The 15,451-nt window shown below is 50.6% G+C and overlaps 1 protein-coding gene across 1 annotated transcript in view; it reads right to left on the bottom strand.

The window, feature by feature from the left end:
- Window positions 1–15,451, bottom strand: part of Ksr2 (kinase suppressor of ras 2) — a 197,574-nt gene that overhangs the window by 133,463 nt on the left and 48,660 nt on the right. The window contains exon 4 of the mRNA XM_042669592.1: window positions 4,826–5,321. Coding sequence (XP_042525526.1) covers window positions 4,826–5,321 — 496 coding nt within the window. The remainder of the gene's footprint in view (window positions 1–4,825; window positions 5,322–15,451) is intronic.

Raw genomic sequence — 15,451 nt, 5'->3', positions numbered from 1 at the left:
CGCCCTCCACAGAGGCCCTGCTGGGACAGACTGTGTGATGCGTGTACACACGAACCAGTCTCTACTCCCAAAGCCTTTCCTGGAAGGCAGTGTGCACAGCGCCAGGTAGAGCCCTATTTCCCTCTAGGGCCACAGACTTCACTTTTAATGGCTTCTCTATCACACTCCCTGCTTGGCAAATTTCTAGGGCTCTCAGTTTGTCCAAAAGGACTGTCCTGCCTGGCTTGAGGTGATGCCCTGTCCCCTGGCCACCATGATCTGAGATCTCAGAGCCAGGCAGCTGCCCTGTGTGGCTCCAGCTTAGTGCTGAAGTTGGCCCTGGAAGGAACTTTTTTTTACATCTTCCATTTATCATCCTAAAAGGTTCATCTCAAATCCTATCAGATAGATCAATTATCCAGAAATGGAGCAGGGCCTTCTCCTGTCTCTTCCCCCGACAACAATGGTACCACCCTCCCGAGTGGGTACATTTGGGATATTTAATTTGGCAAATGAGTGACAACCCCTCCTAGAAGCCTGGCGCCTGCCTGTGGCAGCTCTGAGAGAAAACAGAGGAGCACACGCCCAACCCCATTACCAGGAAGGACGGAAAAAAAAAAAAGGCATAAATCTACCAGCCCAATGGAGCCCCTTGGGAAAGCCTTCATCTCCAGTCTCCAGCACAGGAGGGCTCTCAGTCACACCCATTCACAATCAGCTACACCCCACAAACTGAAACCACCCTGAAATGCTGCTAGCTAAGGATTATCTGCTCCCAGCTTTTTCTACTCGCAGTCATCTTAAACCTCACCCTAAGCGCTAGTCCACAGAATTAAAGACTCTGGGGAAAGGATGGGAATCAAATTCATTGAACAGGCCTATTTTGATTATTTGATTGATGCTAGATTGGTTGATGATTGACTGAGACTTTTCAAGATAGCTGTTCCAGTCCCAACTACACATGGTACAGCCCACGCCATGAACACAAATCTAAATTTGATGGGGTAAAGAGAGTGAGGTTCAAAAACAAGATTTCTTCTTGATCAATAAGCCAGGGGTGGTAGTGCTTGCCTGTAATCTCAGCTATATAGAAAGCATTAATAGGAGGATCTAGGCCTAGGCTAGTCTATGCAAATCATGAGACCTTATCTTAAAAGAAAAAAAAAAGATGGTACTGCAATTACCTAAAAAATGTGAGCCCCTACCCCTGAATTCAAGCCTCAGTACAACCAATAAAGAGGAAAGAGAGTAAGAGAAAACTAAATATCTCATGCATGTGCATAAAGACCTGATTAGATGCAATCAGGGATTCATATGGGCATATTAATAGATGAGTAATTAGAGTAGCTCACTACAGCAAGGGAAGGGGGAAATTCTCCTTTTATTGCTTACATTTTATACGACTTGTATTTGCCAAATAATGATGTACTAGGAGTTATTTCTCTATTTAAAATGTGTAGCTGAAAATTACCTCTTAAAAAAGGGTATGGAAATGAAATATTTACAAGAATCCCTTTTTAATACTGAGCTTTTTTAATGCATTAAAAACAATTTGGTTACTTCACAACCCATGGCAAAAAAAAAGGAGGAGAGCAGGTCATTGGTATCACAGCTGACAAATAGAAGAAAGTCAAATAGAACAGTGTGCAAATCGTTACACACCTAAGAATATTTAGGGTTTCTTTCCTGACAATGGCCCTGGGTGTGAAAGTCAAGCTGACTAGACCTCTCCCCTCCACTACCCTCCTTCCTCTCCCCACCCTCGCTCTCTGGACTGTAGGGAACTGGTGGTGCTTACTCAGCAGTGTGCCATGAAGCCACAGTAACAGCAAAGAAGGCTGGCTAGAAATGTTGGAGAGATTTCCACCCACAGATCTATGTCAACTTCTCCACCTCTTTCCTTTTTCAATTTTAATACCACATTTTCCTGCAAATGATGGACCATTCTTCTTTGTGGCCAAATAATATTCTATTGGTTATATATGCCACCTTTTCTTTATCCACTCATCCAATGATAGACATCTAGTTTGATTTTTTTTGTATGCTACTTTGAAAATGTGAACTAAAAACAATGTGTGTGTGTGTGTGTGTGTGCGTGCGTGCGCGCGCACGTGCGCGTGTTCCTGGGGCTGGAACTCAGAGTCTGAGTGCTATCCTTTAGCTTTGTGCTCAAGGTTAACATTCTATCCCTTGAGCCACAGCTCTATTTCTGGCTTTTGGTGGTTAATTGGAGATAAGACTTCCCTGCCCCAACTGGCTTCAAACCTAGATTCTCAGATCTCAGTCTTCTGAGTAAAATACAATGTTAATGTTTAAGAAGATGGCATACCAAAGAAACATAGGTCCCATGGTTTCCCTTATTTGCAATATCTAGTATAGGTATGAGTCAAGCGGAAAAAGTCAGAGAATGTGAAGTTAGGAAAACGAACCCTCAAATATGTATTTTAATGTTTTTGTTTCTTTCATGCATGTGTTTCTAACGCATTTATAATATTTTTTCTTTGTTGCTTTGTATGTCCCTCCCCCACAGTGTAACCCCCGCTTTCACTATATTTGATGTCAGTATAACATGTGGAGGAGACGGGGACAAACAAGTCGTTTAAGGATTCAGGTGGACCTGTTGCAACAATGAGAAGTACAAAATGTCATGTCAAAACCAGCTTTACAATGTCGGTGGGGGGGGGGGAGGGGGGTATGATTGGGTGGGGGGGAGGGGGGAGGCTGGGAAGGGAGGTGAAGGGTAAACAAAGGAGGAGGCTGCAATGCTTGGTAAGAAATGTATGCATTTTCCTGCCCATGTAATTGTAACCCCTCTGTACAGTATGTTCTCAAATAAAATAAAATTAAATTAAAAAAAAAAAAAGAAAGTAGGATGGAATTCACAGCTATTCTACAATAAAAAAAAAAAAAGAAGATGGCATACACTGAAGAATACATTACATAGATATATCAAATTATCACACTGGGCTCCATATATACATAAAATTAAGACAATAATTTATATGCAAAAATAAACAAAATAGATGTCTTTTAAATGTAGTGCTACAAATACGCTGGATATCTGTTTATGTACTATGACTCTTTGGGGGTCCACTAATGAGTATAAAAATGTTTACCTCTTATCCAAGAATCAATTTTTGTCCTCTCAAGAAGGACTTCCACACTACTGGGCTATACTGAAAGTGTACAGAGAAAATGCAAAAAACCAGGCAGGCACTGGTAGCTGGTAACCCTAGCTACTCAGAAGACTGAGAATTCATGGCTGGACATCAGGGGGAAAAACAATCCCAGAAGTGGAGGTGTGGTTCAAGTGGTAGAGGGTCAACCTTGAGCAAAAAAAAAAAAAAAAAAAAAGCAAAGCAAGAGCATGAGGCCCTGAGTTTAACCCCAGTACCAGAAAAAAGAAAAACAGGAAATGTGAGAAGCAATATATACTTCCCACTGTGTTGATAATAGCCCCCTGAGTGGTTTAAACTTGCATCTTTGTTGAGAATTACTCGCTAAGAAAGTGAAAGAGCCTTTCTCCACTTGTGTGTGTGTACACCTTTCATAATGATGCCAGAGGAATAAAGCCACACACTTGTAAAGTGAAAAAAAAATAAATAGAGAGAAAAGGAAAGGGAAAGAAGACAATAGATATTTCAGGAGCATTGTACAGAAATGTGGATTTGGTTAAGACCAATCTTGGCAGCATTACTTGACTACCAGGTGCCCAGCTGAGCCCTTGCTAATAATGTCTTATTTTCTGGTGATGCTCTTCCTGAAGAGGCCCAACAGAGGCTACCAGGGACGTGAAAAAGAGAGAAGGGAGGGGGAGGGAAGGGGGAAGGAGAGAAGAGCGAGGAGAGGGGGGAGAAAGAGAGAGAGACCATCTGATAAACACACTCATGTGTGTCTGAAAAGGCCAAGGATAGAAGATCTTACTGAAGCAGACTTCCATCAACCCAAGACCTCCCAGGGTGCTTTGTGTTCCAAAGATGCCAGGAGCAAACAGCTCTGAAAGACGCTGTTCAGAGGCACTCTTGAACCTCCACTTAGGAAGAAATAAGGGTGGATGGAAGGTGGCCAGTTAGTAGCACACATACTGCTAAGTCTGCGAAGTTACCCAACCTGAGCAAGAAAGCAGCAACCCAAATGTTCTAGAACTCTGTGGCTGCCTTCCACCAGACAAAGGTTTGGCCTCTCAACCTTCTCACCCACTCCCTAATGGGGTTCATTCTAGAATCAAAGTTATCTAGAGAATTCCCACAGCAAAAAAAAAAGTGTGCATGATGTATAGAATGTATAAATGCACGGATACACACACATATATGAACAAGCTTCATAAAACAACACTGCCAACACCTGCCACGCATTCTAATATATTCCACTCAAAGTTCTATTTCCCTTTTGGAATGCTGGTCACCGTGTATTCAAATGTCCCATCACCCCACTAATGGGTCGTAACCTCCAATTTAAAGATGGAAATATACTCCAACCACCCAGACCCGCAGCAAGAACGCTAAGACTCAGTGAGGTCAAGGCTAAGACCCCAAGGCTACTTCCTAGCAGATCTAGGAACAGCAGAGACCAAGTCAGGGTGGGCCGATGTCTGCGCCGTGATTAGAACATCTCCCCATCAGTGCTTAGCTCCACACTTCTACCTCACTGGGGGCTGTGGAGGTCCCCAAGCATTCACTTGAGGGTGTAGAGGTCTGGAAACAACACCCCCTGGCACTCTTTTGAGGGTGTGGGGGTCCCCAGACAATTACCCCGGCACCCACTTGGGGGCGTGGGGTCCCCGGGCACTCACTCGGGTGCGCAGGGCCCTGCACTCACTTGGGGGCGTGGGGTCCCCCGCACTCACTTGGGGGTGTGGGCCTCGTCCGGGCGCTGGCCCAGCTGGAACTCGTGGGACTTGCTGCGGTGCAGCGCGGTGAAGCCTGGGATCAGGTGGATCAGCTTGCGGGAGGAGGGCGGCGGGGTTCCGGGGGGCTTCAGCTTGTTCCTCCTGCGCGCGGGCGGCGTGCCAGGCGGGGTCACCGTGACGATGTTGGGGGTCCGCGGCGGGGTGCGCGCCGCGTGCCGCTGCCGGGGCGAGGGCGGCAGAGAGCGGGGTCCCGACTCTAGCGGCCCGGGGCGGTCCACGGAGAGCCGGTCCCCGTGGGCCCGGGGGTCCCCGTGCGCCGCGGGCGCGGGGTGGCACAGGTGCGGGGCGCAGCGGGCCGGCACGCGGGGGCTCGGGGACGGGTGCGGGGCGCGGGCGCGGGCCGCGGGCTCCGCGGGGCACAGCGGGCTGTTCTCCTTGCCGGGCTCCGGCGTGGGCCATTGGATTGTCCAGTCTTGCTTGGAGGGGTTCCCACCTGCGTGGAAATGGGAAACACGTGAGCCGAGGCGCACCAACCAGATGCCTGTGTGCGCCTGACGTCGCGCTTCGTCATATACGCCCGACGTCATGCGCATGCGCCTTCTCACTAGCACGTGGTAGCCCCAGCAGGCCGCGGGCCAGTCACCCGGTGTGCGCATGTGCTTGGCACGGTGCGTCCCTTACAGCGTGCGCACGTGGCGTCACGTGCAATTATTACACCGCACGCGTACCGTGTCCTAGGTACACAAGCACGTGCGCGTCGCCTCGCGTGTCCCTTACAGCCTACGCAATTGTACCACGTCACGGGCACCCCGCGGCACGTGCACACTGGATCCGCGCCACACGGAGACCCGAGGTGGGCAAGAGACGGGGCGGAGGCCACACAGCAGGGAAGGGCCGCTCGGCTGGGGCTGGGGGCGTCAGGCAGCCCTGGCGCTGCCCGGAGGGAGGGAGGCCGGCCCCGCGGCGGGTCCCGGAGGGAGGGAGGGAGGGAGGCCCCGCGGCGGGTCCCGGAGGGAGGGAGGGAGGGAGGCCCCGCGGGCCCCGGAGGGAGGGAGGGAGGGAGGCCCCGCGGGCCCCGGAGGGAGGGAGGGAGGGAGGGAGGCCGGGCCCGGAGGCCGGGCAGCTCCTTCCCACTCCGCATCGAGCCGGAGGTCGCGCTGGTGGATGCGTTTCCCGGCTGTGACTCAGTGTCTCCACGTGTGACTGGGTAGCGCGGAACTCCGGCGCGGGGGTTCCCGGGGTGTGGCAAGGACAAGTCACCCGGCTTAAGGACTGGCACCCGCCAGTGTTGCGGGCGTGTTTGTGGACAACAGGAGAAAACGCCTATCTGCAAGATGCCACTGAAGATTCAATGAGATGAAGGTATACGGAGCCTTGTTCCTGCCTGACACAGAGCCAGCACGCAACATTTCCTAGTCCTTGTCTTACAGATTTTTCCAGGCGTTACCCTCATGTCTCCAAGGGCAAACTCAGCCAGCCCTTATTGAGGTTGAATTGAGCTCCCCCAAGAAAGATACTCCGAACCCCCCCCCCCATGCACTATTGATAAAAGAGTCTTTGCTGATATAAACCGTGATGGGTAAGAGGAGCATGGTGGTTCATGCCTGTAATCCCAGCACTGGAGAGGCTGAGACAGAAAGATCATGATTTCAAGGCCAGCCTGTGTTACTTGGTGATATCCATAAAGAGGAAAAGACAGGATCAAGCACAGTAGCTTCACACTCAAGAGGTTTTAATAACTTTTAAAAAGACAGGTCAAGTGGTAGAACACCTGACTAGCAAATATGAAGCCCTGAGTTCAAACCCCGTGCTAAAAAGAAAAAAGGGAAACAGAAAAAGAAAAGGTGGGACATAGAAAGGTTGAATAAAGATGGATATAGAGATTGTAAGGATGAGGCTATGAGCCAAGGAATGTTGAGGAGTCCTGGCCCTCACCAGACAACAACCAGGGAGAAAGAGGCTCAGAATAGATAGTTCCCCAGACTTTAGAGGGGTACAGTCCAGTACACACCCTGACTCAACACTTCAAGCCCCAGAACTGTGATAAAATTAAATGATAGGGGCTTCCTGACAGCAGCCCTGGAATGTTCCAGCAAGAAGCAACAACATGTGTTTCATGCCATCTCATAGTGAGCGTGTGAGTTAGAGGGTCCAGCACCCTTCATGCTGGCCTGCATCCATGCTACTGGACAAGAGACCGCAAGTCGGTAAAGTCATCTGTGGCAATAGGAGATACTCCACTTCCCTAAACAACCTATAGTTCCTCCAAGGACACACACACATACACACTGCACTGCACTGCACTGTGTTCAAGGAGCTTCCAGCTCTCCCTGCTCCCCCCACCATCTTTGCTAATTTCCCTGCCTTACCTAAAAGTTTCTTTTCAAAGCCTAAAAAGATCAAAAAGGATGGAAGCCAATCTTTACCCGCCCCTCCCCACCAAATTCCCTTCGCCATGAAATATTCTTCCTTTCCATCCCCTCCATCTCAAAATCAGAAGTCTGGGGATGAAAAAGAAAAAAGAAAAAAAAGAAGAAAAAGGTCTCATTTCATTACTCCAAATTGCCGGCTGCTAAATTGCTAGCGACTCCACTCCGCACGGAAGAAGCTACAGAAGCATCTCAACCCACCCTTCTTCCTTTTGATCCTCTTTTTAATAAAGTCTGAGGGAAAAAGAGGTAATTTTTCATTTTAAATAGGAAAGGTGTGGCAACAAGAAGCTCCAAGGGATAGTAATCGTCATCTTCCCTATCTTGTCACCCGTTTCTGGAAAGTCATTTTATTTCAAGTCTTGAGATGGGCGGGGAGACAGGAATGGGACTTAAGAAATGAAAGGTCTCCAGCTTGATGAAAAGCATTTGCAAGGTGCACCATTTTTCTTTTGGCCTCCTCTGATAAGAGACTGAGAGAAATAAAAGCCATCTCTCGAGGGGGAAAATAATTTCAGGAACTCTAGGCAAGTGTCTAAGTTCTTTGTCACTTCCTATTAAACCTGTATAAACAGGCAAAAGTGTGGCTTCGAATTTCAGAGTGGGCATCTGAACATCTGCTCCCTGCCTTTGCCTGCCACAGACAGCTCAGGCAGAGAGACCCTGGGCGGGGGTTAGCAGATTAAGGATGTGCATGAATATTTCCAAGTGCTTGTTAGTTGATCCCTATAACTTTTGGGCAAGAAGCAGAACTTTCAGACACTGCTTGAAAACGTGTCTGCAGTCATAAGTATAGAAAATGATAGCAGCCAGGCTACAGTGGCTTATGTCTAGCATCCCAACTATTCAGGAGACTAAGATGTGAGGATTGCAAATTTAAGCCAAGCCTGCCTGGCAGAAAACTCCGTGACACTCTTATCTCCAATTAATTAGCAAAAAGCTGCAAGTGGAGCTGGGGCTCAAGTAGTAAGTGTTGAGTGAAAAAAGCAAGCTAGAGCATGAGGACCTTGAGTTCAAGTCCCAGTATGGGCACAAAATCAGCACCACCACCACCACCACCACCACCATCATCATCATCATCATCATCATCACAGAGCAAGTGGAACTGTCTAACACTGATTTCTCATTTAATAGCATCACAACCATGGTTATGAACCAACATGGCAGGCTGATGCTGGCAGATGGGTAAGGCTCCCAATTTGAACTGTTCACTGGGGCTGTGGTCTGATACAAGCCCCCAAAAACTCAGGTTTGAGGGGGGTAGTGGGCATGGCTCAGTCACAGTGGATGTGGTCCGGTGGGCGTGGTCAGGCGATGGGGGCCTGATGTACCCATAGTGGGCTTAGCTGAGTGGTAGGGCACTGCCTAGCAAACGTAAGTTCAAACCCCAGTACTGTCAAAAATAAAAAGAAGGGTTCTTGTGAGTTGGTGGCATCTTCCCAAGTCTGGGAGCAGGTATGACTGGGAGAAAGGGTCTGCTTACATCAACCCCAGTCCTGCATACCCAGCATCCCTTGGCAGACCGGAGTACCCTCCACCCAGGCAACTATTATTAGGAGCCTGGTCCTGCCCCTGCTCCTGGCCCCACGGCTGACTCATCCCCGACTTCCAGTCTCGGCTGCCGGTTGGCTGAGATTTTTCCAGAGAGGGAGATGGCGTTCGTGATTGATGCACTCGATCATAAAAATAACCAGTTATTTTCATGCAATGAGTCACCCCTAAAAATACCCCAGTGCTCGAAGGGCAAACGCCGGGGGCGTACTCACTCCCACACTCTACTCACACTCACACACACACTCGGGCATGCACTCACACACTTGTGTGCATGCGCCAGTATGCGCTCACACTCACACCCATACACATTGCCACACACTGCCGCACACACGCGCATGTGCACGCGAGTGCACACACACACACACACAGAGCTGTCCTCAGGCTGGAACACTGACGGGATATGCTGGGAGCCTGGCTCCTCCCTTGGGACAGCAGGCAGCATATGAGTCTCTGCCTGCTGCTATGACAAAGAAGACACTCTATGGCAGCTTAATCCCACACCCACTTCTTACCCTAACCACGGGTGGGCTGATGTCACAAGCAGGTCTGACTGGACTGACATCAAAATGTCAGCAGAAGCTGGGCGGCAGAAAAGTCTGTGAGACTCTTATCTCTAATTAACCATCAAAAAGAAAAGAAAAAAATGGCTCCAAGTGGCAGAGCACTAGCCTTGAGTGAAAAACCTAAGAGAAAGCACTCAGGCTCTGAGTTTAAGCCCCAATATTGGCGCGCACACACACGCGTGCGCGCACAAAGGCACACACACGCAGCCTCCATTACTGCTTCTCTCAGTGCCATCTGATTGATAATTGCAGGCTGACGCTGGCTTGATAAATGGCCTATGCATTGTCATTACTGAGTGTTTACCTGATCTGTTTAATGAATATTAATTCGTAAGAAACAATATTTCCATTCTTGAAGCAATTCGGGGCAAAATGATGTTTTTCTCCTGCTCTCCCTCCCTTCCCTCTTGGAGAGAACACAGAGTTAAGTAATAACAGGCCTTGTCAGGGTGATTTATGGTGCATGAAGACAAAGAGAGAGAAGGAATTTGCTCTCCTTCCTCAGGTGGTGCCTGAGGAAGGGAATGGAGGGAGAGAGAGAAGGGAGAGAGGGAGGGAGGGAGGGAGGGAGGGCTGCCATCCCCCCAGAGCTGGGAGCAGGCTGGGGGGGGGGGGGGATGGAGTTCTAGGCCAGAGAGAAGGTTTGGGCAAGACAGAGGATGAGGTAAGTTCATTGTCTAGGATGTCCCCAGGAGCATTGGAAGCTCTGTCCTGGGAGCACCCCCGCCCCAGTGCAACCCAGACAGGGTCACTCCACTTAGAGCTTCAGGAGTTCTTTCCAGAGGATGCCTGCTGGCTGTGGGTGGCAGGGTGTGAGGCCTGATACCCACTCTATCTCCCAAGAGACTCCCGTGTCTGCCCTGCCCTTCCCCATGCTAAAGCGCTTATTTAAGTTAGGCACTGATGGCTCACACCTGTCTTCCCAACTACTCAGGAGGCTGAGATCTGAGGATCGAGGTTCAAAGCCAGCCTGGGCAGGAAAAAAAATTTATGAGACTCTCATTGACAATGAACCAGTAAAAAGCCAGAAGGATGGCTGTGGTTCAAATGGTAGAGTGCTAGCCTTGAGCAAAAGAAGCTCAGGGACAGCACCCAGGCCTTGAGTTCAAGCCCCAGGACCAGCAAAACAAAAGAATGAATAGAATGTCCTGGAACAACCCCCCCAGAGAGGATGTGGGAGGAAAGGTGTCTGTCTGGGGGGAGGGGTCTGTCACTCAGCCTCAACTAGCACCCCATGCTGCAGGCATGGGCGAAGATGCCACAAGATGCCCATAAGCACCAGTGTGCTTAGCTACATGCTACAGCAGAATTGGCATTCACCATGATGCTCAGCTGCTCCCATCTCCCCAAAAGGAGGCTGAGTACCGTGAAGCAGCCCTGCCATCCCTGCCGACCCCCGGCCCCTCCAGGACAAGCAATCTTCTTTCTGTCTCTGTGGATTTGCTCCTTCCCAGCCTTGAAATGGAAGCCAGCTACCTGTGGCCCTTTCTTGGTGTCTGGCTCTTCCTGGGTTTAAGGTTCAAGGTTCAAGTTTCGCCCACCTGGTGGCACGCGCCAGCAGTATCTCATTTCTGTTTAGTCACATGGCTGTGCCGGTGTTGGGTGAGTTGGAAACACAAACATCTTCCCGCACAAGCGGGCGGCACAGCAGGGCCTTGAGAACCGCGTGGCAGTCCCCAGCACCTGTCACCATCCATTACCAAGGGCCCATTCCGCCAACCCAGCCCTGATGACACTTCCTTTTCTTGGGATGAAATCCGCGCTGCCGCAGGGGGGCTGTGGGGTCCTGATGAGACCTGACAGGGGAGACGCTGAGGGGGGGACAATGTCACTGCCACCCACCACCAGCTCGTAGAACAGAGAGAAGGAGACATGGAGCCGGCGATTCCCGCCAGTGTGAGCCTCCCCCTCCTCCCTACCTTAAAACCACAGAGCCACAGGGAGAGAGGGGTAAAGAGACAAGGCCCACCGCCAGGCACCCCACCCCCACCCCAAGACCTGGCCACCGGGGAGCTGCCCACCAAGGAACAAATGGATCTGAGTGATTTTTACTCAAATACTTCAGCAAACTAGCATTCTCATTTCTCATTGAACTGTATTTTTTTCCCTATTTTTTTCCCCTTGCTGGAGATACTGGGATTTGAGCTCCAAGCCAAGCACTTGCTAAACAGGCACTCTACCACTTCAACCATACAGCCCCAGCCCTTTTTTACTTCATCTATGTTTCTAAGCGAATCTTGCGTTTATGTCTGGGCCAGCCTGGACAGGGCCAGATCACAATCCTCCTACTTATGCTTCCTACATAGCCAGAATGGCGGGCATGCAGCACCAGCTTTTTATTGATTGAGATTAGGGGAATCTCCTTAACTGTATGGCTAGGTTAGTCTAGAATTGAGATCCTTCTCATCTCCACACCTCCTGAGTAGCTGGGATTAGAGGAGTGAACCACTGCATCCAGCAGGGCTCTACACTATTTCTATCAACTGCCAGCAGATGATGAAGTAACCTTTTCTCCATTTCAAAAGTGATGTCTGGTTCTGATATTTTCCCCGATCATTTCCGGCTAGCATGCAGAAGAAATGTGGTTAACATGGCCACTGCTCTGAGAAGATGGCTTCGCTGTGCAGCTACCCCAGATGGTCGGCTGGTCTTTGTGTTTTCTTTTGAGGGTGCTATTTTGGTTGCTCCGAGAAAAAAAAAAAAAAAGGAAAACAGGGATGAAAGAAAGAAATCGGTAACACTAATGAGCTTATAACGCAAAGCTAAAAATAAATGAATGCAGGAGCATGACGATTGTGACAGAAAATTAAGTTAAATCAAAATTGAAGTGTTCTGGGATGTTTCTCAAAAGGCACCAGAATTTGATAAGTTGACGAGTCGTCACTATATCCATCAAGAAAGAAGGGATTTTCCCCCCCCAAACAATGTATGTCCAGCTGTCTGCATGGCAGAAGTTTCAGAGTTCCACAAGCGAGGGGTGGCCGGGGCTGAGGAAGTTATCCCCCCATAGCGCCCCAACCTGGCCCTAGGTGATCTCTTTCCTCCAGGCCCTGCCTGCCCCCACACCTACCTGAGGCCACCCCCCATGGCCACACATCTGTGTGACAACATGGGGTAACGTCCCCCCCACCACTGTGGCTGCAGGAGAAACAGCCCCATCCGCTCTGCTCCACCAGCTTCAAGGAAAGCAACTTGGGAGAACGGCACCTTGGGCACTGGCTTCTTAAAACACAGTCCTGTCCAGCCTGGGCAATACCAGGGGCTTGGCAAGAATGCAAAGTCCCCCACCTCAGACCTACTGAGCCCTACCTCCTGAGGGTGAAGCCTGCCTCCTGAGACTAAAACCACACACCGCCTGAAGGTGAAGCCCTGCTTCCTAAGGATGAAGTCCCGCCTCCTGAGACTAAAGCCCCACCACCTGAGGACCAAGCCCCACCTCCTGAGACTAAAACCACACCTCCTGAGGGTAAAGCCCCACCTCCTGAAGATTAAGCCCCGCCTCCTGATGATGAAACCACGCCTCCTGAGGATTAAGCCTTGCCACCTGAGGGTAAAGCCCTGACTCCTAAGGGTGAAACCACACCTCCTGAGGTTGAATCCATGCCTCCTTGGGTGAAGCGCCACCTCCTGGGGGTGAAGCCACGCCTCCGGAGCATGAAGCCACGCCTCCTGCATTTTTAGTCGTGCTGCTGCTATCCTGTCACATGCGTGGTGATTCACACCCCAGCCATAGTGGAGCTGGTCAAACCAAGCCTCTGTGTTTCTCCCAAGAGCTCAGAATCTATAAGCAAAACACAACGGCTGCTTCCATCATGCCTAAGGTCCAAGTGCTTGTCACACATTCATAACTGAAGCAATGACCCAATAAGTAGCTCTGAGCCTGGAGCCCAAGGAGCACACTGAACACTGCCTGGAGTCAAGGAGCAGGGCTGAGTCCTAAAAACATTGTTTTATCTTTTTGTGGGATACTGATTGGGGTTTTAACTCAGGGCCTTGTGCTTGCTAGTCACGGGCTCTACCACTTGAACCACATCCTAGTCCTTTAGTTTTTAGTTTGCTTTGCAGATAAATCTCAAACGCTGTTGCCGAGACCAGCCTCAGACCCCAATCCTCCTAACGCTGCCTCCCATGTGGTTGAGATTACAGCATTACTTTAGTTCACTCACATCCCTCCGTGACGCAGGGCGACTGTCATCACTTTGCAGACACGGCAGGGAGGCTGAGGGAAGAGCATGCAGGTCTGCCCACCGCCTGTCAGCTCCGACAGAGCCTGGAGCTGCTCAGAGAACTGCAAAGGCCCAGGCTGAAGAGCCAACATCCTTCTGCTAGACCTTGTTCAGAATCCCGGAAGTCAGAGTTGAACCAAGTGCAGCTCTTGTTCACGAGAAAGTTGTCACAGGCCACTGGGGGCTCTGCCCAGCCTTTCCACAACAAGGCTCTGTCCCCTGGCAGAGGAAGTTTGCTGATGAGAAGCCCCTGAAGATAAGCTGTCTCTTCACATCTGAATTTCGAAACCATTCTAGCAAAACTCCATTAGGCTCTGAGTGTGGCAGGAGATAATGATCTGACTTTCTCTCTTTCAATCACCCTCCCCCGCATCCCCATAACGAAACGATATGGGGAATTAGATGGTTCTAATTAATGACTCAATAAATGGAGAGAAGGGGGAGGGGGCTGGCAGGGCTCCTGTGTCTCATATCCTCAATATACATTTCAGCTTAGAGAGAGTTACAGGCCCACAGCAGGCTCACCACTCCCTAAAGAGAGGACCTCTGGTCCGGTGTGGAAGCGCATGCCTGTAATCCCAGCCCTGGGAGGGGAATGAGAGGCTGAAGAAGGAAGATCCAGGGTTGGAAGCTGTCCCGGATTACAGAGTGAGACACTGTCTCCAAACAAAGGACGACTCCCACCCCCTACCCCAATCTCAGGATCATAATCACAGCCCTCAGTATTAATGGCTGGAAACCTCTACCCACAAGACCCGGGCTGGACCTTGGAACCTAGGACAATGGGTCAAGAAAGGTCCTATCTCCCTTCAGAGACAGGGCCTCCCCCACCTTCCAGCTCGTCCACAGTGCCCCTCAAAGCCAAAGCTGGCCGGCATTGGCATTAAAGAGTGATCTCCGGGGTCAAACTAGTGGGGGCCAAAACCCCAGGTCCCCACCTGGCTTCCGGCAGCTTCCTCACGTGGGAAGCAAAGCCTTGCTTGAGCCAGTATGGGGCCAATGGTTATCAGCAAGGCCTGTGGGTCAGTTCTTGGCTGTGTGGCCTGAAGCAAGGTGCTTGGCCCCTCTGTGTCTCCACTCCCTTGTCTGTAATCTGGGAACAGCAAAAATGCCAGCCTCCCCGGACTGTGGTAAATCACGTGCCGCGGTAGCAAGTCGAGGTGCTTGGGGGGCACAGGACACACACGGGGCCCAGCGGCCAGCCCCTGAGACGCAGTTGATAAATGTGTGCACACCGGGATTGCTTTCTTGGGGTGAGGTGTGCTTGCAGGCCAGCCTGTGAAGCCGGCGAATGTGTTCTGTAGCTGCAGGAGGAGAAATGAATGCTATCAAGGGCCGACAACAAAGGACAAGTCCCGGGACACAGGGGACCCAAGGGGGCCCCCAGGGCACACCATTTACTGCTGCCCATCCATCTCCCCCACCACACCCCAGCTCCCCGGATGCCAGCCCACACTGAAGACAGGATGGTGAGCATCGAACGACCCACAGGGATGAGGGAGGGGAAGGGAGGAGGTGTAGACAGGAAGCATGCTGGGAAACTCCCTGGTGGTGGCAGCCTGTGAGCTCATGTCAGGGTAGAAAGCCAGACAAAGTGGCCATGGAGCAAGCTCCTAGCACCACAGCCATCCAAGGCCAGAGGTGCCCACAGCAGGCAGCCAGAGCCCTTCTCTCCCCTTCTGCAAACATCAACTCTACCTTCTAGGTCCAGCATGTACCCTGGGTACCACATGAAAATCTACTACCACCGAGCACACCTTGGGCCACCCGAGGATGACACGTTAATATGTGTAGAAACAATCACTCAAGAGACAACAGAAGCAAAGGAAAAAAAATCACAACAGAACCCTG

Source organism: Dipodomys spectabilis, unplaced genomic scaffold (genome assembly GCF_019054845.1).
Source record: "Dipodomys spectabilis isolate Male_0828 unplaced genomic scaffold, ASM1905484v1 ptg000499l, whole genome shotgun sequence".
Taxonomy (NCBI): Eukaryota; Metazoa; Chordata; class Mammalia; order Rodentia; family Heteromyidae; genus Dipodomys; species Dipodomys spectabilis.
The sequence above is the reverse complement of the archived record's forward strand: the minus strand, read 5'-3'. Positions and strand labels throughout refer to the sequence as shown.